Source organism: Pollachius pollachius, assembly GCF_949987615.1.
Source record: "Pollachius pollachius genome assembly, chromosome: 13".
Taxonomy (NCBI): domain Eukaryota; kingdom Metazoa; phylum Chordata; class Actinopteri; order Gadiformes; family Gadidae; genus Pollachius; species Pollachius pollachius.
Genome location: NC_136946.1, coordinates 22,964,018 through 22,989,392, shown reverse-complemented (window position 1 = coordinate 22,989,392; position 25,375 = coordinate 22,964,018). Strand labels below are relative to the sequence as shown.

Below are 25,375 nucleotides of genomic sequence, written 5' to 3'. Positions count from 1 at the left end.
TACCAACCAACTCTTTACCATACCAACCAACTCATCGCCATACCAACCAACTCTTTACCATACCAACCAACTCTTTACCATACCAATCAACTCTTTACCATACCAACCAACTCTTTACCATACCAACCAACTCTTTACCATACCTACCAACTCTTTACCATACCAACCAACTCTTTACCATACCAACCAACTCTTTGCCATACCAACCAACTCATCGCCATACCAACCAACTCTTTACCATACCAACCAACTCTTTACCATACCAACCAACTCTTTACCATACCAATCAACTCTTTACCATACCAACCAACTCTTTACCATACCAACCAACTCTTTACCATACCAACCAACTCTTTACCATACCAACCAACTCTTTCCCACCCAGGACCTTTCAAACCTTTAAAATATAAATATTTTAAAACAAAACACCTAGTTAAAACTCATCACCAGACCACCAACCTTATCGCCCAACAAACCAACTCATCGCCAAACCAACCAACTCATCAACAGACCACCAACCTTTGGTTTGTTTCCCAAAATCATAGTTGTTAACTTCCTTAGCAACCTACCTCTTAGGGACTCAACAGTTAATAGGAAAGTGTTCCCGAAAACCATTTCACCTACATAGTAAGCTCATAGTATGGAGGAAGTTATTAAACCCCATTGTAGTCTGGCTGACTATTTACAACAGCTCTAGGGCTGTTGTAGGTCCATATTAGGCCACATGCTTCCTGTATATTCATGGTCACATGACCGGTTTCAGTCTTCTTTATTACACAATCAGCATTCCGAGTTAGTGCAGTAGTGCCTTCTAATGTTAGGGTGTGGAACACCACTGGACATTTAATGGCTCACAAATATTTTCTTTAACAACCCTGTTAGTTTTACATACTGGTATGTGATATGATTCTGGGCAGTGGGTTTTAGAGAAGTGAATTAATTTATAGCCCACAATTTAAAATAAAATAAAAAGTATCAAGAAACATGCAATCACTGCAGCGACAACACAAGATGCTGCCCCCCTGTCAAAATGAATAGGCTATCAAAATATAGTAGGAGGGAAATATACACTCTAGGTATTGTAAAGAGATCGACAGACTTCAAACATCAAAAATCCATCATTAGAACTGAGGAAACAAGACGCATCTGGCAGGGCTTGAACCGGTGGCAAAAAACAACAACATGGAAATATCAGGGCGAGTGCTCTAACCACTCAGCCATTTAGCCCTTGCACACCATTGGGAGAAAGTCATTTATTTATTTAGCCATATCCATGTCCTGATTTCTCACCAAATTCATTGTTTGAATTATGTTTTTTCCATAAACGTATCAACCGTTTGCAACAACTATATTGAATTGCAAAGATAGTGCCTATGCTGATGAATTCGCCAGTGTCATTAAAGATTTGAGTGACGTTTTTTCCAAAGAAACAATTATTTCCGAAATTATTTCTAATGTTGATACAAAGGATAGATAGGCTATACACAATCAAGTTGGTGAATATTAACCACAACTGTATAACAAGCATGCCGTCTACATATCAAAGTTTGTGAGGCTTCCACCTGTGAATGATTGAATGCCTCAGAGCAACTCCGAACTCCGCCCTCTGAAAACATCTGTTCACTGTTTATTAGCGGCTAATTAGTACACAGCTAATCAACGAAGAGGTCAGCTACGTATTGCTATGTTAGGTGGAGATTTTTGGGAAACGCTCGTAGTTCGGCTGCTTCATAGTACAACCGGGCTTAGTAATAAGTCGGCAAAATGCTAACGCCCTGACTGTTTTGGGAAACACACCCCTTACCAACCAACTCTTTACCATACCAACCAACTCTTTACCATACCAACCAACCACCTCTTTTCCATACTAACCAACTCACTCTTTACTTTAACCGGCACATCCTTCTGACCAGGCAAGGACACAAAGCCATCACAAAGCAGAGGACAGCCAACGGTGCCTGGTCCAACTTCAAAAATCGCCCAAAAGAAAACAAAGAGTTCAATCCCCCATCTAACTCAACCACAAACTATCTGCCTCCACCCTAGTCTTCAAGTGGTTACTTGCGAGTGGTTATTATATACCAAAATCAGAGGGTAGGAAAAGCCACTGGACAAACCAGCGACCCCCCGGAGCCACTGAGGTGTTCCTGAGCTCTGGTTAGAGCTCTGCCCACCTTCACCACAACGCCAAATTTGAGAGAACAATGGATTCCCTAAACATAAACCTGCTTACTAAACCTACAAGGGGAACATAACTCAAAAACAAGGCGAAACAAAATACCAGCACTGTTGCAAACAATGTTGCAATCAACCAAGGACTGATGCACTCTCCTTACCCAACAGTAAAGCCAATTACTGCGTGTATCCCCAAAACAAATTAACCAAAAAGTGTGACAAAACTCACCAAAAGTTGAGGTCCAATTGCCATCACTTCAAACAAAGTCAAAACCAACTTTACTAGTTCGACGAGCCCCCACTTTGTCATAAACTAAGTGGATCCCGGACAAGCCCCCACTTTTTCATAAACTAGCTTGTAGTTCATGACAAAAGGGGGAGACCACACAGAAAGTTTAACTGAAGTATATTTATTTAGAAACAATAACCTCTATGAAAAGATAAATACAAACAATGTACATCAGTATCATCAGTTGTGTCTGTAGTGTATGGGTGCGTGTGAGTAGTGTAGTGTAGTATATCAGACCCAACTAAAGAACCAAAAGCCCTGCTTGTCTGACTTCCGGTTTGATCGATGACGGTGTAGGTCGCAAACCGGGAGAGCTCTGTTTAAATCCTGCCTAAATTCGAATAATACAAGGTTTTACTATCACAATCATCTTGTGCAAGCTTAGGTGGAGGTATACTAAACATGGGGAAACCAAAGAAGCAAAGCCAACCTACAGACGAGCAGTTGTCTGGGAAGAACCAGGACCGCGAACCGAATGCTAGTCCAAATGAACAGCATGGCAATGCTCCGCTGACTTTGGCAGACATGGAGAAACTCCTCAACTCAATGGAGGAATGCATTATAGCCAAACTTTCTGTCCAACTTTCTGCTGACAGAGCAATTATTGACCGCCACGACCAGACCATCCAACACATGGAATCGTCACTTAACGATATGGAGGCCAGGCTGCTAACCCTTGAGTCAACCTGCACTGCCCTATCCAGAGGGACGAGGCCCTAAAGCTTAAGACGGAGGTTCTGGAAAATAGATCGAGGTGCAACAATATCCGTCTAACCGGCTTACCTGAAAAAATTGAAGGCTCGCAACCGACCGCTTTCACGGAGGTATTCCGTGAACAGGGCGCAGAGTAGCCATCCCCCGCAAGAAGCAGGAAGACCCTCCGCGCCCGTTCATCGCTCGGATCCGTCATTACCAGAGCAAGGAGCGCATCATAAAGCTAGCTAGAGAGGCTGGGTCTCTCTCTTTCCGCGGTTCCGAGATACACATCTACCCTGACTACAGCGCAGAGGTGTCCAGAAAAGAGCAACTTGTGAAGTCACAGCTGAGAAACGCCGTCTTCGGATATCGGATGTTTTTTCCGGTGCCATGCCGTAATTCCGACGCATCATTGTTCCGACGTCTCAATGGTCTGAAATATTTCCCATTAGATCGACATGCCACTATGCCGACGGTCCAATGTTACGAAAACGGAACCCATTGTTCCGAAGGGCCGTTTGTCCGATAAGTCAAACAAGAGGCGCATTAGGCCGACGGTTCAATATGCTCAATAGGCCTACATATAAAGAGTTTTATACCTCGCTCTCTCTCTCTCTCTCTCTCTCTCTCTCTCTCTATCTCCCTCTCCCTCCCTCTCCCTCTCTCTCTCTCTCTCTCTCTCTCTCACACTAAGCACCCCAATATAACCCAGGCCTACATATCACGTTCACAATGATTATTGGAGAGCAAAGTGACAACGCTTCACTTCATTTCGACACGGTGTTTCAGCACCATGGACAGAGGGAGGTCTAGTTCTCAATACGGGCACGAACACACACACACACACACACACACACACACACACACACACACACAATAGACTAAGTAGACGGTATGAAGTATAGGCCTAAGTTTGACTAAATCAATACCAGCGAAATTATATAGGCTAAAAGTCCACTGCAAACACAGTAAACAACACATACAGGCCCCGTCGGCCTAATGCGCCTCTTGTTTGACTTATCGGACAAACGGCCCTTCGGAACAATGGGTTCCGTTTTCGTAACATTGAACCATCGGCATAGTGGCATGTCGATCTAATGGGAAATATTTCGGACCATTGAGACGTCGGAACAATGAGGTGTCGGAATTACGGGCAGGCCCCGTTTATCACTGCCAGACTCCAAGTCAGCGACAAGAACGGTTAGAAACTCCTTTTTTTCTCTCCCGAAGAAGTCTCCACTTTTCTTCAGAACAACCGACCAGGTATTTCGCCCACTCGCTCTTCTCAATGAAACTTTGACTTTGACTGCGTATAATCCACTCAGATGCGGGAGTGGTCACCCTGTTGCGGGTGAGCGCTGTGTTTTTTTTCTGTGTAAAACTGTTGTCAGCTGTGTAGCCTCCTGTTGAATGGTGTACTACATTATCTACCGAGATCTGTTAAGCTCCATGCTTATTTTGCTCTGATTTAGTTTATATTTGTAGCCTATTTATGGCGTTATATTCTACATATAGTCCACGGTTGTTGGAGACGCATGGCATGTGTAACTCCGAGGATAGAATATAACTTACCTTCCAATGCAGCAGCGATTGTCTTTTTTCTTTATACACATATATATATATATATATATAACTGACAATAGTTTACACCTGTTCCATTTGCTCTTACCAGACACGCAGTGTCTTTGCACAGTTACATCCTTCAACCTGTTTTACTTCTTAGTTATTTTTTTGTGAAAACAGAGTTCAAGTGTAAGTTAAGTGTCCTCCAAGATGTGAGCTCAGAGCACTGTTCCTGGCCCCTGTCCCCCTTCAGATGCCTTTCTTCACCTTGTCATTAGAATTTTATTTATTTTATTCATTATTATTGTTATTATTATTATATTATTTTTTTTATTTTTTATTTTCATTTATTTTATTTTTTATTACTCCTTCCTACTCCCTACCCTCTCCCCAGCCCCTACCGCCGTTGCTCACTTCACATGCCCGCATAATCTTGTAAGATATGATATCTACAACTAATTACACTCAAAATCGTCCTATTCACTTTTTTCTTTAAATGCAAAGAGAACGAACACCTGGGTGAAAAGTCAAAAGATAACATCCTACCTACAACAATTAAACTCAGACATAGCCTTCTTACAGAAAACCCACCTTAAGAATGACCATGTCAACCATCTTAAAAGAAGCTGGGTCGGCCAGGTGTTCCACTCACAGTTTAACGCTAAAGCCAGAGGGACAGCAATCCTCATACATAAGGACATCCCCTTTGAAGCGGAGGAGGTGATTGCCGATAAGAATGGGAGATTTGTCATTGTTGCAGGTCGACTTGTAGTTTTGGTCAACGTCTATGCCCCAAACTCTGATGATTACAACTTTTTTAACAACCTGCTCTCTGCCATTCCCGGTGATAACAATTATGAGCTGATAATAGGAGGTGATTTTAACTGTGTATTCAGCACCCTGTTAGACAGGTCTTCAAATAATGTCCAATCCCTCACCAAATCTACTAAAGTTATAAATGATTTCATAGCTCATGGTGGTGTTTCGGACATTTGGAGATTCAAATTTAATAATCAAAAGGTTTTCGCCTAATGTCCATCACACACACACACTCGCATCGACTATTTTCTTTTAGAGAATAGATTATTGGGAAATGTTTGCTCTTGCACATATCATAGTATACCAATCTCAGTTCACGGTGCCGTCTCACTTTACGTAGCTTTACCAAACTGCCTTAGGCCCTCTCGCAATTAGAGACTCAACCCCCTCCTCCTAGCCAACAAACAATTTGTAAACAATGTCTCTCCTCAAATTAACTTTTTCATTGAAACAAACGCCTCCCCAGAAGTTTCCCACTCAACCTTATGGGAGACCCTCAAGGCCTACCTTTGAGGGCAAATAATTGAATACTCCTCCAGGGCAAAGAAAGCAAGAGAATCCAAACTCAATTACATCTCGCGAGCCATTGCAGAGATTGATAGCCAATACTCCTCCTCGACTCCAACACTTTTGAAAGAAAGACTGCGTTTACAGACAGAATACAACTTACTTTCTACTGACAAAGCCGCATATTTACTCACAAAAGCTTGATTTAACGTTTACGACTCAGGGGATAAGGCTGGAAAGCTTCTAGCCCAGCAAGCTCGCCAAGCCCAATCATCTCGCCTCATTCCTAAGATCTATAGCCAAAAGGGTGAGACTATGACAGACCACTTGGAAATTAACAACACCTTCAAACATTTCTACAGTAATTGAAATAGCTCTGAATGTGATGATAACTGTCCACAGTTCAATCCCTTTTTTAATAACCTTCACTTTCCTTCTGTTCCAGCTGAACAAAATTCCTTACTGGGAGGTGCGATCTCCAATGCAGAGATTCTGAAAGCCATAAACTCTTTGAAATGCAACAAAACCCCTGGTCCGGATGGTTACTCCTCCGAATTTTATAAAAAATTTGCACTCAAGCTATGCCCTCTGCTCCAGGCCATGTTTAATGAATCTCTGTCATCTGGACAACTCCCACCAACCCTATGACAAACCGCAATAACACTCATACCGAAAGGGGGTGAATCCACTTCAGTGCTTCTCCTACCGCCCAATTTCTCTGCTGAATGTCGATTACAAAATTTTATCCAAGGTTTTGGCAGCCAGACTGGAGACAGTTACCTCACACATCATTGCGACGGACCAAACAGGCTTCATCCTAAATAGACACTCTAGCTGAAATTTTAGAAGGCTTTTCAATATTGTTTATTCCCCTCCGTCCCGCACCCCCGAAGTGGTTAGATCGCTTGACGCTGAAAAAGCTTTTGACGAGTTGAATGGGAATATATATTTGCGGCCTTAAAAAATTTCAGGTTTGAAGATTCCTTCATCTCCTGGATAAAACTCCGCTATTCTCACCCTACAGCCACAGTAATCACTATCGGACAGCAATCAGAGCAATTGTCACTTGGCAGAGGTACGCGTCAATGCTGCAGTCTGTCCCCTTTACTCTTCGCTATTGCCATTGAGGTCCTTGCCATAGAGCCTCTTGCCATAGCTCTTAGACAATCAGAGGATTTCCAGGGTATAAAACGTTGGGGCCGGACACACGTTTTATACGCGCATGACCTTCTTTTATATGTCTTGGATCCACTGGGTTCTGTTCCTTCCATTCTTAATATCCTAGCTCAATTCGGAAATTTCTCTGGCTATAAAATCAATTTCAAAAAAAGTGAAATGTTTCCTCTTAATCAGTCAGCCACTTCAATCCCTCCATCACATTTCCCATTTAGAATTGTCAACAAGGGCTTTGAATATATTGGTGTAGAGATCACTCTGCAGCCTTTCTATCCCTCTTTACTAAAAATGTTAACATCTTGTTTGAAAAATGTAAAAAAGGACTTTGCTAGATGGATGAACCTCCCCCTGTCCTTAGCTGGCAGAAGTAATCTTGTTAAAATGCTTGTGTTACCAAAATTTCTTTACCTCTTTCAAAATATCCCCATCCTGATTAAAAAAATCATTCTTTAGCTCATTGGAGGGATGCATATCTTCGTTTATTTGGAACAGTAAACCCCCTAGAATTAAAAGAAGCGCCCTCCAAAGACCTAAAACGCTTGCTGGACTAGCTCTACCTAATTGTATTTACTATTATTGGGCATGCAATATAAAGACAATGCTACACTGGATTGGGCGGGATCGTCTCAGTGGGTGTGAAGCCTGGGTACAAATGGAGTGTGCCTCTAGCTCATTCGATCTAGGTTCCATACCATGTGCCCCATCACCTCCTCTGCAAAGCCAATTGTGCGCTAACCCAGTGGTCTGCCAGGGTTAGGGTTAGCTAACTTCCCACCTTCTCTGTCAGATTCTACGTTTGGAACTTGGTTCTCATATGTCATCAAGTCCATTTCAAATCTATATGTGAAGGGTAAGTTTGGGTCTTTGGCCCAACTTTCTCAATTATATAATTGACCAAAGACCGACTTCTTTAGATTTCTCCAAATTAGACACTTTGTCCAGAAAAGTATTACCTCCTTTCCAGATTTCCCAGCAAGCAATACGGTTGATCATATCCTGAAATTATTGCCTTTGCATAAAGGTCTTATTTCAGTTCTTTACAACTGCATATCCAATATTTCCCCTCACTCTTTGCAGGATGTTAGGAGGAACTGGGAGAGCGATCTTGGTGAGAGTTTTACAGATGATCATTGGAAGGCTGTGCTTGACTTAATACATGCATCTTCTCCTTGCGCCAGGCACAGTGTGATACGACTCAAAATAGTTCTAAGAGCACACTTGACCAAGTCAAGACTGGTGAACATCTTCCCTACTGTTGACCCCTCATGTCCTCGCTGTAAAGGTCAACCAGCAGACTATATTCACATGTTCTGGCCCCAAACTTAACACATTAGCGGTTAAGGGCCAGCATCTTTGGTGCCTACTCAAAAATGCTTCAAAGAGTCCTCACCCCCAACCTTGTATGTGCCCTGTTTGGTTTTACCCCTGGAAATCGTTCCCTTGTAGCATTCTCCTCCTTGTTTGCCAGACGTCTCATCCTTCTCTCTTGGAAGGATTAAGCACCCCCCAAGCTTCACTAGGTGGATAAGGGATATTATGCATTTCCTGAAGCTTGAAAAGATCAAACATACTCTTAAAGGCTCCTTGCAAAAATTTAGGAAGGTTTGGGCCCCCTTTTTAGAATACTATGAGAGCTTGCAAATACCATTAAATAAAAATGACTAAAGGGCTATTATCAGAGGGAAGAGGTGCACCCCCCCCTCCTTTAATTATTTTATTATTAGTAGTATTTTTTTTTTCTTTTACTATTCTCCAAGGTTTACTTTACTGTACTGATACTTATTTTGACATATTGTACTAAACTGTATATGCTCCTTCTGTAATCCTTCTTTGGACATACACTTCAACAGACATTCTTGCTAAGATCTGGACTTAAAGGGACAAGCTGCGATGGTTGGGTTGGGGTGGGTTGGGTTGGGGGGGAAGGTATTTTTGCGCATTATTTGAACATACCCTTTTTTGGGTCAAAATACTGTGTGAAATATGAGTAATGTTTTATATACGATTGTCAAATGTTGAAGACAAAAAAAAAGAAAAAGTTACATTTCTTCATGTCCATTATTCCATATTGTTAATAAAAATATATTAAACAAAAAAAAAAGCCCTGCCGTCTGGTTAGGATCAGCGAGCGTGAGATTGTGGAGTGTGGAGGAGCCTGATTGGAATTTAGATCAGGTGTGTTGACACGCCTCCACAATCCCCTGCACAACAATCTAGAGCAAGGTCATCAAAATATTATATAGTGTCCCTTTAATAACATTCCATAGTACCCCTTTAATAACAGCTGTAGGGACCAGTCAATAGTGACAACAGCGACTGAGAACTAACTCAGTCGCAGCATTAAAACATAGACCCAATAGCAAAAGCAATGCCATTTAATTCAGGGACCATCCCAAAGACTAAAGTGAAAGTACTCCCTCTGGGAATGACCAAAGGGAAAGTGAAAGTACTCCCTCTGGGAACCACCAAAGCTGTGGGTGGAGCGCTCCTTGTACTGCAGCAGGTAGTGAAAGTACTCACTGTGGGCTGCGCTGTGGGAGCGGACCTCCCTCCAGTGGTTGGTGGAGGGCTCTTTGTACTGCAGCAGGTAGTGGCTGATGGGGACGCCACCGTGGGAGTCGGGCTTCATGAAGTTGACGGTGGCCAGGCGCTGGGAGACCGCCGACAAACGCACCGAATACGGGCTCGACGGCACGTCTTGGGGGGTGGGGGAGATGGGGAAAAATGGAAGTATGAATCTTAAACATAGTATAAAATTATAAAAGATTCCATTAACTGTCTCACAGCCTTGCTTGCAATCTTGCAGACATGTCTACTTCCCTCCATAGCGTTTTGCAAATAAACAAAGTCACTCTTTCTCTCAATTATGGTGTTTTCTCAACAATTAAACATAGTATATGAGTTCCAGAAAACATGTTTTTGAAGCTGTTCGCTGGAAATAGCTTTAAGGAACAAAGATCTCACCTACCGCTATACCCCTGTTTCAGTCCCTTAAGAATGCACTGTTTCTGGTGTCTGTAGCTTTAATGCAAATGAGCTGCTGTCCATTGACCAATGAGCTGTCAGACTGAACCACAGCATGGAGGAGAAGGGATTGTGGCCGTTTGCGGAATCCCAGAGCTCTATATCTATATAATATAATATAATGTTATATAATAAGAAGAAGAATAAGAATAATAATAAGAATAATATATATATAATATTAGATAATACATAGGTATCTATATAATTTAATATCTAATATCACGGCCAAAAGCTATGTGCACCTGTGAACCGCGACATTGAACCGCGACATGGATGAGAAAGGGATTGAACGGGAACTGAGCTACGGTACTGCCGGTGGACTGCTGCCGGAGCTCCGGCAACAGTCCGGCGGGGGGGATCTCTGACCGTGGTCCGACAGCTCCGGTGAACTCACTGCCAGGCAGTCACATGGCAAACTGACAAATTAGACATCTATTTTTTGTGGAATCTCCCTGCTTTTGAAATGTACGAACATCTCCGCCCAGCGCTCATCCACTGGTCGACAAAATCGTATCTACTCTCTGATTGGAGGGGGATGGGGAAGGGGGTGGTAATATTCAAATGTGCCTGGTTCCTACGTAAGAGTCCACGCCGAAACTGACTCGCTCAGCTGGAGACTGTAGGCGTCATTTCAGAAATGCATATTTCACTCCAAAAAGCATGTACGGACTTATCTCAACGTTTGTATGCGTATGGCAGAGCCAGAAAATAATACACCATATCCCAGGAAAAGTGTTGCTTTCATAAATTGTCCCCCTTAGCAACCCATGATGTGAAAATTTCCTTATAAGAATCATGTACAACATTAGGCTCATTGAATGTATGCCTGGTAAATCGCAGCCTATGTCTTCCTATGATCATTCGCTAAAATGGAGTCTAATACTTTGCTGACAGAAATGTACTTAAAGGGGTGATAGTATGCCACAAGCTGAGAGTGTGATTAGCCGTTACAAGCTGTTTAATATTCTACCATTTCCTGTGTTTTAGTGACATCACATGGGAGTGTCCATGTAGATGTTTGATTGATAGATGAGAAACGTTTGCTACAGCCCGCTGGGTAGGCTGGTAGACTGATCTATCCAGTGTACTTCTAGGTTAACACACCCACTTTTGATGTTGATTGTAATGGCTAATCACGCTCCCACCTGGTGGCATAATATCACCCCTTTAAATAAATGATTCTTCATCAAAGAAGTGATTGTGTAACGTGTGATGTTTGACTGTTTGTAATCGACATTGGGGTAGTAGTAACATCTTCTCAATGCCCCTCCTACGTACTGGCTGAGTAGCATTTCACAGGACTTGCAACCTTTGATCGCAGAGTGGTGTCTTGGGTATCAAGCTCCCCACACATACACACGTTGAAAGAAATTCCAGTGCATGGACCAAACGCAACATGAAGTAAGTTGCAGTAACCTTGAGTTATACAGAAATACCCGTGTTCACTGTGTGGGTGCAAAGAAGCACTGGGTTGGAATAAAAAAAACAAGAAAGAAAACGTAAGCTTTCCACGCAATCAGAGCAAGGCATTAGCATAGGCGTCGATTATGCTGGGGACGCGTCCCCACCAGATTTCGTCAAGATTCATGTTGTACCCACCTCTTGTAAAAAAATAAATGAATAAATCGAGTTGAATTATTATGGATTATTACATGGGTCTTCTCAATGCTGTGGAACGCTCCGTTCACTTGCATGGGCTCTTCACAACTTCAAGTATCATTGACCACTGTCAAGGAAAACAAAGGCAGTTTGCCTATAATGACGTCTTTGGTATCACTCATCAAGTAGTCCAGTAACTTTTCAACCCTAGCGTCTTCTGTTGCTTAGCGACGTCAACGGCTTTGGCAGACTATTTCCCTGCTGATCAACACTATGAATGCTGGTAACGAATAAATCGTAAAAAGACACACCATGTGAAGGTATTTTTTCGTTTCGGCAAATAGCCGTGTAATAAGCGGGATAATGTATAGAACGTCGCCAGTCATTATCGAAATCAAGCCCCTTCAGGGCGAAGCAAGACACCTCCGCTGGTCGGTGTCCTGGTCGCCCTGTCGGGGCTTATTTTCCCGATAATGACCGGCGTTCTGTACATTATCCCTTACTTACTACACGGCTCTTCTCAATGCTGTAGACTGCTCCATTCACTTGCATGGGCCTTCGTAACGTTCAGCTGTCAATTATTTTTGTTTATTACACGGCTCTTCTCAATGCAGTGGAATGCTCACGGCCAGCATATTTGACCGCTGTCAAGGATTCACGTCATCTGTATCACTCCGCAGTCCGGAAACTTATCAACCCCAGCGTACTCAGTTGCTAAGCGACGTCAACGACTTTAGCGAACTATTTCTCTGCTGATCAATGCTACGAATGATAACAAATACAATGGAAAAAGACACTGTGTGAAGTTATTCTTTCGATTTGGCAAGTAGCCATTACTAATAATACCAATACTCTTTGGCTGGGATGATGAGGCATCAGACAATCAAGTCATTTTAGCCTGAAGACATAGGTAAAAAGTACCAGAGCAGGTTGCTATTACCATGGACAGTATGAGAACGATAACCTGTTGAACTAAATGGATGTGGTAGGCTACACCACGGGATGCATCTGCAGACCACTGCCACATAAATAAAGGTAAGGTGCGATATTTATTGCTTAAGATTTGCTGGTGCTGTGGCGAGGTCTTTTGTGTTTTTTGCACTTAAGTGGTCGGCTGTTTTAACTTGAAATTGATAGTCGGTGGAGTCAGTCTCTTGTTGACACAAAGTGACTTTTGGTCATTCTTGCTTTGCTTGAATTCTGGAATAATTGTAGGGGGTGGGGGGAGTGCATGAGTTTTGGTCAGAATGCCTGATGTAGGCTAGTTTTGACGGAATGTGTCTTGTGAATTGAGATCAGCCAGCTCATGATGTGATACAGCGTTCAGCTGTGCAACAAATATTTTTATCTTTTTCAATCTTGACGACTTTTGTAGTGCTGTGTGTAGCCACACGTTTGGCCCTTCTGAACTTAAACACAGTTAATTTCCTTTCCTAGCTCCTCTTGTTTATGTTGTTAGCTTAGCCATATCATGTCACGTTGTCAACATTGGATACATGGAGCAGAACATAGTGGGTCATATGTCCGATGCTTTTTGGAAAGGTTTTCTTCATAAAACGTGCCAGACAGATTTTTTCTGGCACAGATTTTCCTTAGTAATTAGCTACATGGGTATGCCGTCTTTCAGAACCTTTCATTCCCTTCACTAAAGTGCATCCTCATTGTACCCAGCACTTCTGAATATGCACTTCCAAATACGTCCCTGTCCCCAGGACATTTCAAACCAAACTGACTCCCATGGGCATTAGCATAGCCCAGGAGCGCAGAAGTAGTTGGGTTTTCAACTTTGGGTGCTGCAGGCTCAGCATGTGTAGGATGTTTTTGATTTAGCTTTTTGTGTTTCTTTACATAATGTTTGACACACAGGACAGGTTGAGTCATGTATGGTCCTGATTGACATGTATCCTGGTTCCCTCCACTGCTGAGGAAGAGGACGTGAAGGAGGAGCAGTATGAGGAGGAGGAGGAGGAGGAGGAGGAGAAACCAAAGCACTCTTTGGTTATTGGCGTCTCCATGAGGATAGGTCGCTTGTTCTTCAAGCGTATGATCGTTGATTCCTAAGTGGATTCTCAAACGTATTTTGTGATGATTACAATGAATATCTGATGAGTGAAACACACATTTGGACATGAAATATGTACTGTTTTACCATTCTAAAGCCAGTTATGATCTAAAGACGGATGCATGATGGAGTGTTTGAAGGCATTTCAAAGTGTCCCAGTAGAGTTCAGTCTAACAGTAGAGTCCAATCCAGTGAGAGCTAAAACAGCTTAAGACATTGCCCTGCGCACAACAAGTGAAGGAGTTCAAGTTCCTCGGGGTCTTGTTTGCGAGTGAGGGTACGATGGAGCGTGAGATTGGCCAGAGAATTGGAGCAGCGGGAGCGATATTATGTTTGCTTTACCGCACCGTTGTGACGAAGAGAGAGATGAGCCGCAAGGCAAAGCTCTCAATCTACCGGTTGATCTTCGTTCCTGACCTTACCTATGGTCATGAGGGATGGGTGATGACCCAAAGGACGAGAATGGGGGTACAAGCGGCAGAGATGGGTTTTCACAGGAGGGTGGCTGGCGTCTCCCTCAGGGATAGGGTGAGAAGCCATCCATGAGGAACTTGGAGTAGAGCCGATGCTCCTCAGCTCAGGGGTTCATCTGGTGATGATGCCCACCGGGGCGCCTCCCTTGGGAGGTGTTCCAGGCACCACCAGTGGGGAGGAGGCCTCGGGGAAGACCCAGGACTAGGTGGAGGAATTATATCTCAACACTGGCCTGGGAACGCCTCGGGATCCCCCCGTCAGAGCTGGTCAATGTGGCCCGGGAAGTCTGGGGCCCCCTGCTGGAGCTGCTGCCCCTGAGACCCGACCCCGGATAAGCGAATGGCGATGAGATGAGACATACGTATATCAGTAATACGCTGGATTTGCCATAAAAACGTTCAACTTCTTTTGATCTGAATTTCCGGCAGTCAGGCGTGTTATAATATAAAGACGTATTCTAGGTTCTGCATGATGGAGCGTTTGAAGGCATTTCAAAGTCTGTCTTACTACAACAGTAGTTGTAGAGTTTAGTCTAGTTTGAGTTGAGTTAGCTTAAGAGCAGAGAAATTGCCATGGAAATGTTAAACTGTTAAACTAAGATGTTAAACCAGTCCGGTGATAGTAAAGACAGCTTAACAACAGAGACCTTGCCCTCTGCTTTGCAGCAGTCATGCATATGCAAACACCACATGTATATATTAATGAAGCGCATGTATAAATATATCATTCTGCATTCTGTGTTTGAACCATTAATGGCCGCCCTGACCCAGAGAACAGGTCTCCTGCCCCCTCCCCTCGCTCTAGAACCCAGAACATTTCTAAATTGCTTTTTAATGTCAAACTTTCCTCGGCGTTCGCTACCTGTCCCTTCTTCTGACATTTCCGTTGTGCGCTTCTAACGGGACTAACAACCTTTGATATTTGGCTCTTATTTAATACATGGTGAGACTCCATGAGGCCATGTGTGTGTGTGTGTGTGTGTAGGTTACTCACCTGCTTGGGCCAGGATGAACTCCTGGTACCTCATCCCGATGTTGTTCCTCGCCGTGCAGTTGTAGCGGCCGAAATCCCTGTCCGACAGGGGTGTGACCTGTAACCATGACGACAAGTGACATTGCTATAAATATACACTGTACATAATATATATATATAAAAAAAGACGAATATTAATACATATTTGAAATATATATAAATCTTTGTGTTTTTTTATTTTATATATATATATTTAAACACTAATTATAGCAGCATTCTCTCACACACACACAGCGTCAGCAGGAGCAGTTAAGGGTGAGTTGCCTTGCTCAGGGACATCTCGGCTCAGGAGCCGGGAGAATCAAACTAGCAACCTCCTGCTTACCAGTCAACCTGCTCTACCTGCTCCTGAGCCACAGCCCTTAGGCAACACAGCCACGGCGGTGTCAACTGGCAACCACCCTCCAACCGGACACTCAGGAGGAGCCTGGGAAATGGACCTAGCAACCTCAGGTGACCAGACAACCTGCACGATTTTATTAACCACTGCCCTTAGGCAACACCCTCCCCCACCACCATGGGATGGGGGCCCTGGTAAGGGGGCCTCTGGTATGGGGGCCTCTGGTAAGTGGGCCCTGGTATGGGGGCCTCTGTCTCCGGTATGGGGGCCTCTGGTATGGGGGCCTCTGGTAAGGGGGCCTCTGTCTCTGGTATGGGGGCCCTGGTCTGAGTGCCTCTGGTATGGGGGCCTCTGGTAAGGGGGCAGTCTGGTATGGGGGCCTCTGTCTCTGGTATGGGGGCCGCTGGTATGGGGGCCCTGGTATGGGGGCCTCTGATATGGGGGCCTCTGGTATGGGGGCCTCTGGTAAGGGGGCAGTCTGGTATGGGGGCCCTGGTATGGGGGCCTCTGGTATGGGGGCCTCTGGTATGGGGGCCTCTGGTAAGGGGGCAGTCTGGTATGGGGGCCCTGGTATGGGGGCCTCTGGTATGGGGGCCTCTGGTATGGGGGCCTCTGGTAAGGGGGCAGTCTGGTATGGGGGCCTCTGTCTCTGGTTTGGGGGCCGCTGGTATGGGGGCCCTGGTATGGGGGCCTCTGTCTCTGGTATGGGGGCCCTGGGATGGCGGCCTCTGGTCTGAGGGCCTCTGCTATGGGGGCCTCTGGAATGGGGGCCCTGGTATGGGGTCTCTGTCTCTGGTATGGGGGCCTCTGGTATGGGGGCCTCTGGTATGGCGGCCCTGGTAAGGGGGCCCCTGGTATGGAGGCCTTTGGTATGGGGGCCCCTGTGGTATGGGGGCCCCTGGTATGGGGGCCTCTAGTATGGGGACCCCTGGGTCGGGGCCCCTCTGGTATGGGGGCCTATGGTATGGGGGCCCTGGGATGGGGGCCTCTGGTAAGGGGGCCTCTGTCTCTGGTAGGGGGGCCCTGGTATGGGGGCCTCTGGTATGGGGGCCTATGTTATGGGGGCCCCTCTAGTATGGGGGCCCTGGTATGGGGGCCTTGTATGGGGGCCTCTGGTAAGGGGGCCTCTGTGTCTGGTAGGGGGGCCCTGGTATGGGGGCCTCTGGTATGGGGGCCTATGTTATGGGGGCCCCTCTAGTATGGGGGCCCTGGTATGGGGCCCTGGTATGGGGGCCTCTGGTAAGGGGGCATCTGTCTCTGGTTTGGGGGCCTCTGGTATGGGGGCCTCTGGTATGGGGGCCTCTGGTATGGGGGCCTCTGGTCTGAGGGCTTCTGGTATGGGGGCCTCTGGTATGGGGGCCCTGGTAAGGGGGCCTCTGTCTCCGGTATGGGGGCCTCTGTCTCTGGTATGGGGGCCTCTGGTATGGGGGCCTCTGTCTCTGGTAGGGGGGCCTCTGGTATGGGGGCCCTGGTATTGGGGCCCTGGTATTGGGGCCTCTGGTATGGGGGCCTCTGTGTCTGGTATGGGGGCCCTGGTATGGGGGCCCCTCTAGTATGGGGAGCCCTGGTATGGCGGCCCTGGTATGGGGGCCCCTGGTATGGAGGCCTTTGGTATGGGGGCCCCTGTGGTATGGGGGCCCCTGGTATGGGGGCCTCTAGTATGGGGACCCCTGGGTCGGGGCCCCTCTGGTATGGGGGCCTATGGTATGGGGGCCCTGGGATGGGGGCCTCTGGTAAGGGGGCCTCTGGTATGGGGGCCTCTGTCTCTGGTATGGGGGCCCTGGTATGGGGGCCTCCGTCTCTGGTATGGGGGCCCTGGTATGGGGGCCTCTGGTATGGGGGCCTCTGGTATGGGGGCCCTGGTATGGGGGCCCTGGTATGGGGGCCTCTGGTAAGGGGGCCTCTGTCTCCGGTATGGGGGCCTCTGTCTCTGGTATGGGGGCCTCTGTGTCTGGTATTGGGGCCTCTGGTATGGGGGCCCTGGTATGGGGGCCTCTGGTATGGGGGCCTCTGGTATGGGGGCCCTGGTATGGGGGCCTCTGGTATGGGGGCCTCTGGTATGGGGGCCCTGGTATGGGGGCCTCTGGTATGGGGTTCCTGGTATGGGGGCCCTGGTATGGGGGCCTCTGGTATGGGGGCCTCTGTCTCTGGTACGGGGGCCTCTGGTATGGGGGCCCTGGTATGGGGGCCTCTGGTATGGGGGCCTCTGGTATGGGGGCCTCTGTCTCTGGTATGGGGGCCTCTGTGTCTGGTATGGGGGCCCTGGTATGGGGGCCTCTGGTATGGGGGCCTCTGGTATGGGGGCCCTGGTATGGGGGCCTCTGGTATGGGGGCCTCTGGTATGGGGGCCCTGGTATGGGGGCCTCTGGTATTGGGTTCCTGGTATGGGGGCCCTGGTATGGGGGCCTCTGGTATGGGGGCCTCTGTCTCTGGTACGGGGGCCTCTGGTATGGGGGCCCTGGTATGGGGGCCTCTGGTATGGGGGCCTCTGTCTCTGGTATGGGGGCCTCTGTGTCTGGTATGGGGGCCCTGGTATGGGGGCCTCTGGTATGGGGGCCTATGGTATGGGGGCCCCTCTAGTATGGGGGGCCCTGGTATGGAGGCCTTTGGTATGGGGGCCCCTGTGGTATGGGGGCCCCTGGTATGGGGGCCTCTAGTATGGGGACCCCTGGGTCGGGGCCCCTCTGGTATGGGGGCTCCTGTGGTATTGGGGCCCCTCTGGTATGGTGGCCCCTTGTATGGGCTTACCTCCAGCAGGGAGCGGCCCTCACTGCTGTAAACCCGGGCGTTGGGGCCCCCAGCGGCGTTGGGGCCCTCGGTGGTGGCGATGGTGAGGCCTCCCCTCCGCCACAGCATGGCGGCGAGCGGGTTGGAAGCCACGGCACAGCTGAGGTTGACGGCGTTGCCCTCCCACGAGTAGAAGATGGTCTGATTGGTCAGGAACTGGGGCATGTCTGTTAGGCCCCGCCCCCGAACCCAAAAGCAGAACACACCAAAAAAGAAGAGAAAAGGATGAATGAATGAATGAATAGCAACATTTACATTTAGCACTTGCTTTATCCAAAGCGACTTACAACCATTCATACACACATTCACTCATAAATACACCCATTCACACACCTATTCATCCATGCTTTCACCCATTCACACACACATTCATTGATTCATACACACATTCACTCATAAATACACACATTCACCCATCCATAAACACTGTGGGGGGACATGCGTCGTCCGGCCTGCAGGTGGAGTACGGGCATGTTGGGATCACACCGGATCTGCTGGGTTGATTGGTCTGATGGCGGGCACCTGCTCGCCATCAGACCAATCAGGGAGTGCGTATTTATGTGCCTGCTGTATCTTGTAGTGGGGAGGATGGGGAGCAGACAGGAATGATTGAACCACATGGACGATCTGTGGATCGTTACAGTGGAGCCCAATGTCGGGCTGAGTGCGGAAAACAAACCAGTCACCACTAGCGAGTGTGCTCGGACATCTGGTACAGAAGTCCGAGCGACAGAGCCAGCTACGGCACGCACAGAACGAGGTGCTCACGGAGCTAGCCCAGGCCATGGCGGCCGATCAGGCTATTCTCCGTGAGCTCCTCACCTCCGGAGGCCGTGGCGACAAACCCAGAGGGGCAGGAGCCGTGCCCCACATCCATGTCCCGAATATGGGGGAGGCAGATGACGCCTTCCTGGAGACCTTTCAGGGAGTGGCCGAGGTCTCTTGGTGGCCTCGTCAGGAGAGGGCTCACCGTCTCCTGCCACTCCTGACGGGGGAGGCCCAGCTCTCAGCCCACAGTCTGCCGGCCGGGGCCCAACGGGACTATGACACCGTCACCAGGGCCATCCGGGTCCGGCTGGGCCTACATCCCGAGGAACATCGACGCCGGTTCCGGGCGTTGACGCTCACAGAGGGGGACCGACCCTTCGCCTATGCCCAGCAGCTGCAGGACCTAGCGAGGAGGTGGCTGGTCCCGGACCGGAACACGCTAGAGGGGGTCGTTGAGCAGGTAGTCCTGGAGAGGTTCATCGAGGGGCTTCCGGCCAGAACCTCCGCCTGGGTCCGGTATCACCGCCCCGCGAGCCTCTCGGCTGCCGTCGACCTCTCGGCGACCACCAACACCGGGCCTGCGCACCGGTGCAGCTGCCCTGCGGCCCTCCGGTGAGGTGTATACATGGGGATGTTCACGAGTATACCTTGGTCCCTATCGAAATTCGTTATGGGGGGGAAAGCATAGAGTCCAGGCGGCAGTTAGTTCAAGCCTCACGCATCCCCTGATTCTAGGGTTAGATTGGGCTGGGTTTCCACAGGCTGTTATGGGGACTACGAGGGTGTGGACACGACAGATAGAGCCACCTAAGTCGTTTGTTGTGTTCTGCGCCGATGCGGGGGCCGTCCGACGCTGTTCAGGGAATGGGGGAGGCGGGGAGTCCTCAACCCGAGGTCCCAGCGCCGAGGTTCCCACCGGTGGAGGATTTACCCCTCGAGCAGTCTCGAGATGCTACCCTACGCTCAGCCTACGACCAAGTGATAGCTATTGATGGTACTTGGGTACAGCCAGACGCAGTGCTGACTTACCCACACTTTGTGGTGTTTAGGGATAGGCTTTATCGGGTGGGTTGTGACACCCAGAGTGAGGAGGTTGTCAACTAATTGCTGGTACCCAGGAGCCGCCGGGAAATGGTTTTCCAGGCGGCGCATTATAACCCAACGGTGGGCCATTTGGGGTACGAGAAAACACTAAACCAGATAATGGCTCGGTTCTATTCGCCGGGGATTCGGGCGGAGGTGCGCAGGTGGTGCGCCTCCTGTCCCAAGTGTCAGTTGGTGAAGGATGCTCGAAAACGGCATCAATGGATAGACCCTCGGTTGTTTGCAGTGCGGGAAGTGCCTCAGGCTTCCACAGGGTTTTCAATTACAATTGCAATTTTCAAATGGGTTTTCCCCATTTGAGTTGCTCTATGAGCGCAAGCCCAGGGGTGTCCTGGACCTCATTGAAGAAAACTGGGAGGAGGGGTCCATTTACAGCAAAAATGAAATACAGTACGTCATGGACTTGCGTGCAAAGCTTCACTCACTAGGGGTATTGTCACGAGAGCAATTGCTCCGAGCCCAGGAGAGTCAGAGACGCCTGTACGACAGAGGGAGTACGTTACGCGATCTCACCCCGGGGGACAAGGTCCTGGTACTGCTGCCCACCTCTAGCACCAAATTACTCGCAAAGTGGCAAGGACCCTTTGTGGTCACACGGCGGGTCGGGGACGTGGATTACAAGGTAGCGCGGTCGGACAGGGGCGAAAACAAACAGATATACCACATCAACCTCCTTAAGAGGTGGAACGATGCGGCCCCTGTCGCGTTCGTGACGACACTGCCGGAGAGAGAGGAGCTCGGACCGGAAGTCCCTGCTCCAGGCCCCACCCCTCCGTCGGTCGAGGGGAGTTTGAGACCCCTGCTCAAGGGCATTCGAATTTTAAAATGGCCGCCAGGTGAATAAGGCAAACAAACCATTAGAACACACACAAGACCGGTAACCATGACAACGCCGGTAACCACAACAAATCCTGTGAAGCCGAATTCCCAGGAGAGGTCGCCCACTAAGGCCCGCCCCCATCTCCCAAAACCTGTGACGCTACAATATTATATTATAAAGATATCATATCTATATATTATATCACGTATTATTTAGATATAGAGCTCCTGGACTCACGCCGGAGCTCCCGGAGGTTTCTAGATTGGAATATTTTATAGAACGGGTGATATTATGAATCCTAGAGGCGTCCTTTCTGACGTCTCTGGTACTTCCACAACACGTAGAGACCGGCTATGGTTGAGAATGAATAGGCGGTCACAAGAGGAAGCCTCTCTCAAACTCAGGTGGCCACATGAACAAGCGACCAAATAATTTTTTGGTGCGAACGCAGCATAACAACATCGCTGGAAATTCAAAATTGAAATGACAGCGCAGTATTTTGAGCGCCAGAAGCTACCGCCTCTACTGTCAGCTAATCAGGAACTGAGGAATCAACTCACTTCTGTTTCAGTCAAACTCTCTCACACAAACTACTATACTCTCTCACACGCAAAACTATTCTCTCTCACACACTATATTCTCTTGCATAAACAACTATACTCTCTCACATACATTACTATTCTCTCTCACAAACCCTTCTATACTCTTTCACATACCCAACTATACTCTCTCACATACACTACTATTCTCTCTCACGTGCACTACTGTACTCTCTCACTTGCACATAGGCGTCACTTCCACTGGGGACGCGTCTTCACCAGTTTTCGTCAAGATTCATTTTGTATCCACCACTTGTAAAAAAAAAAAACAAACTTGAGTTGAAATATTATGGATTATTACACGGCTCTTCTCAATGCTGTAGACTGCTCCATTCCCTTGCATGGGCCTTACAAACGTTCAGCTGTCAATTATTATTGTTTATTACACGGCTCTTCTCAATGCCGTGGAATGCTCACGTCCAGCATATTTGACCGCTGTTAAGGAAAGTGGATTTATTGCCTCTGATTGACGTCATCTGTATCACTCCGCAAAGTAGTCTGGTAACTTATCAACCACAGCATATTCGGATGCTAAGCGACGTCAACGACTTTGGCAAACTATTTCTCTGCTGATCAACGATAACAAATACATTGTAAAAATACACACTGTGCGAAGTTATTTTTTCGTTTTGGCAAGTAGCCATTACTAATAATACCAATACTCTTTGGCTGGGATGATGAGGCATCAGACAATCAAGTCATTTTAGCCTGAATACATAGGTAAAAAGCACCAGAGCAGGTTGCTATTACCATGGACAGTATCAGGACGATAACCTGTTGAACTAAATGGATGTGGTAGGCTACACCACGGGATGCATCTGCAGACCACTGCCACATAAATAAAGGTAAGACGCGATATTTATTGCTTAAGATTTGCTGGTGCTGTGGCGAGGTCTTACGTGTTGTTTGCACTCAACTGGTCGGCTGTTTTAACTTGCAATTGATAGTCGGTGGAGTCAGTCTCTTGTTGACACAAAGTGACTTTTGGTCATTCTTGCTTTGCTTGAATTCTGGAATAATTGTGGGGGGGAGTGCATGAGTTTTTGTCAGAATGCCTGATGTAGGCTATTGGATGGAATGCGTGTTGTGAATTGAGAACAGCCAGCTCATGATGTGATACAGCGTTCAGCTGTGCAACAAATATTTTTTTCTTTTTCAACCTTGACGGCTTTTGTAGTGCTGTGGGTAGCCACACGTTTGGCCCTTCTGAACTTAAACACGCAGTTGATTTCCTTTCCTAGCTCCTCTTGTTTATGTTGTTAGGTTAGCCATATCATGTCACGTTGTCAACATTGGATACATGGAGCAGAACATAGTGGGTCATATGTCCGATGCTTTTTGGAAACGTTTTCTTCATGAAACGACAGATTCTGTATACATTTTATTCCTTAGTAATTAGCTGCATGGATATGCCATCTTTCAGAACCTTTCATTACGGCACTAAAGAGAGAAAAAAGAGTGCATCCTCATTGAACCCAGCACTTCTGAAGATGCACTTCCGAATGCGTCTCTGTCCCCAGCACATTTCAAACCAAACGGACGCTCATGCACATACGACTATACTCTCTCATACATACATATAAAAGTATAATAGTGTGTGTGTATGAGTATAGGGGTGTATATGCGAGATTATAAGTGCGTGTAAGTCCAAGTATGAATTCTGTCCCAGGCGGCCCCTCATAGTAACCAGTATGTGTGTTCAAAGATAGCGTGTGACATTGTTAATGTGTCAGGGGAGGGGGGGGATCATAACAAAAGGAACCAAAGTTATTACCTCTACGCTTGTTAGCTGTGGTAGTCACGGCAACCGCATCCGCAAGCACGCGTGGAGTTGTGATCAAAAGCCACGAATAAACCGTGCACACGCGCACGTGATTGTGCGTGGGGTCTGTGTTTTGCGTGGATGTGTTTTATTTGTGTTTTGCATGTCTGTTTGTGTTTCTGAGTGCTGACTGAGTTTGTGTGTGTGTCTGTGTGTGTGTGTGTGTGTGACTGATTCCTTGTGTGTGTGTTTCCCGAATGTGTGTTTGTGTGAGATATGCAGGGAATTATATATGTTAAGCCGTTATGTTATGCCGACCTAAAAGTATAAGTCCTTAGAACATAACAAACACCCCCCCGTCCCCCCCCCCCCCCACCCATAACGGCCCCTTGAGCACTTTGGGGGAAACCCTGCGCCTTTTACCTCAGGAGCAAATACGTAAATGAAACCACCAATCACAGAGGAGAAGAAGGCAACCTAATAGCCAATCAGAGCTAGCTGGTCAGTGTGTGTGTGTGTGTGTGTGTGTGTGTGTGTGTGACCGGCCAATCAGAGCTGTCCACTGGCTGAGAGACGCAATACTTTTGTTTTATGTTCACTATGATTCCATTGAGTGATTGAGTGTGTGTGTGTGTGTGTGTGTGTGTGTGTGTGTGTGTGTGTGTGTGTGTGTGTGTGTGTGTTTGTGTCTGTGTGTGTGTGTGTGTTCGCGGTGCGTCTGTGTGTGTTTTACACCCATTATTAAATATTAAGTAAGAGCGGTTGAAAGACTGTCTAAGCCATGAGCAAACTCTTCATAAGAAATCATGTATTACTTGTTACGGTGTATCTCACAAACTTGTGTACGCTACAGGCACTAAACAGGATGGTAGATAGGGTGGGTTTTGTCCTTGAAATCTGGGTCGTTTTCCAGTGAAAACTGTTAAGAATCCTCATCTCATGGTCACATTCCTTGATTTAAGGTTAGTTTATGCGGTGGCCTTCCTTGTTCTGGTAGTTTTGAGTTCATAAGTAGAGGTTAAGATGAACACGTTCCTGGGTAGATGGAACCCTACATTTTAGTTTGGAACTCTGTGATCAATACTGTCCTGTTTTGGCGACTGTCGCTAGTTTAATTTCTCCTTTCAAATGGTATGAATTAAAAGTCGCAGCAGTAGCGATTAGAGGACATTAGGGCAGGTTAGGCTCCTCCATGCTCAGGCACCATGCAGTGTATACCTGTACCAAATGCACCTTATTTAAATGCACTTCATAGACTGCACAATACACTTTATGGGAAGTTTATGGAAAGTATGGTACATAGCATAATGTGATAATTAAGAAAAGAGGCAGTACTCCAAGGAGATTTCCCACTGCTTCAGCAACAGCGGAGACACATGGAGCCTGTGGCAGGGGCTCCAGATGGTCACAGACTACAAGCCCCCACCGCGGACCTGCACCGCGGATAGCACCATCTCTCTGCTGAACGAGCTGAACACCTTCTTCGCTCGCTTCGAGCCACAGAACACCACATCTGCACAAAAGTCCCCTCCCCCTCCTGATGACCTGGTGTTGACGCTGTCCCCAGACAGTGTGAGGAGATCATTCTGCAGGATCAATGGTCGTTAAGCCACTGGTCCTGATAACATCCCTGGTCGTGTGTTGAGGGACTATGCGGGAGCTCACAGATGTCTTCACAGACATTTTTAACATCTCGCTGAGGCAGGCTGTGGTCCCCACATGTTCAAAGCCACCACCATCATCCCCGTCCTGAAGAAATCGACTCCCTACTGTTACAAT

The 25,375-nt window shown here is 47.3% G+C and overlaps 1 protein-coding gene across 1 annotated transcript in view; it reads right to left on the bottom strand.

Moving 5' to 3' along the window:
* Window positions 1-25,375, bottom strand: part of LOC307085189 (neural cell adhesion molecule 2-like) — a gene marked incomplete at both ends in the record, with an annotated part of 200,103 nt that overhangs the window by 57,374 nt on the left and 117,354 nt on the right. The window contains 3 exons of the mRNA XM_079749878.1: window positions 9,746-9,922; window positions 15,378-15,474; window positions 18,505-18,710. Coding sequence (XP_079606004.1) covers window positions 9,746-9,922; window positions 15,378-15,474; window positions 18,505-18,710 — 480 coding nt within the window. The remainder of the gene's footprint in view (window positions 1-9,745; window positions 9,923-15,377; window positions 15,475-18,504; window positions 18,711-25,375) is intronic.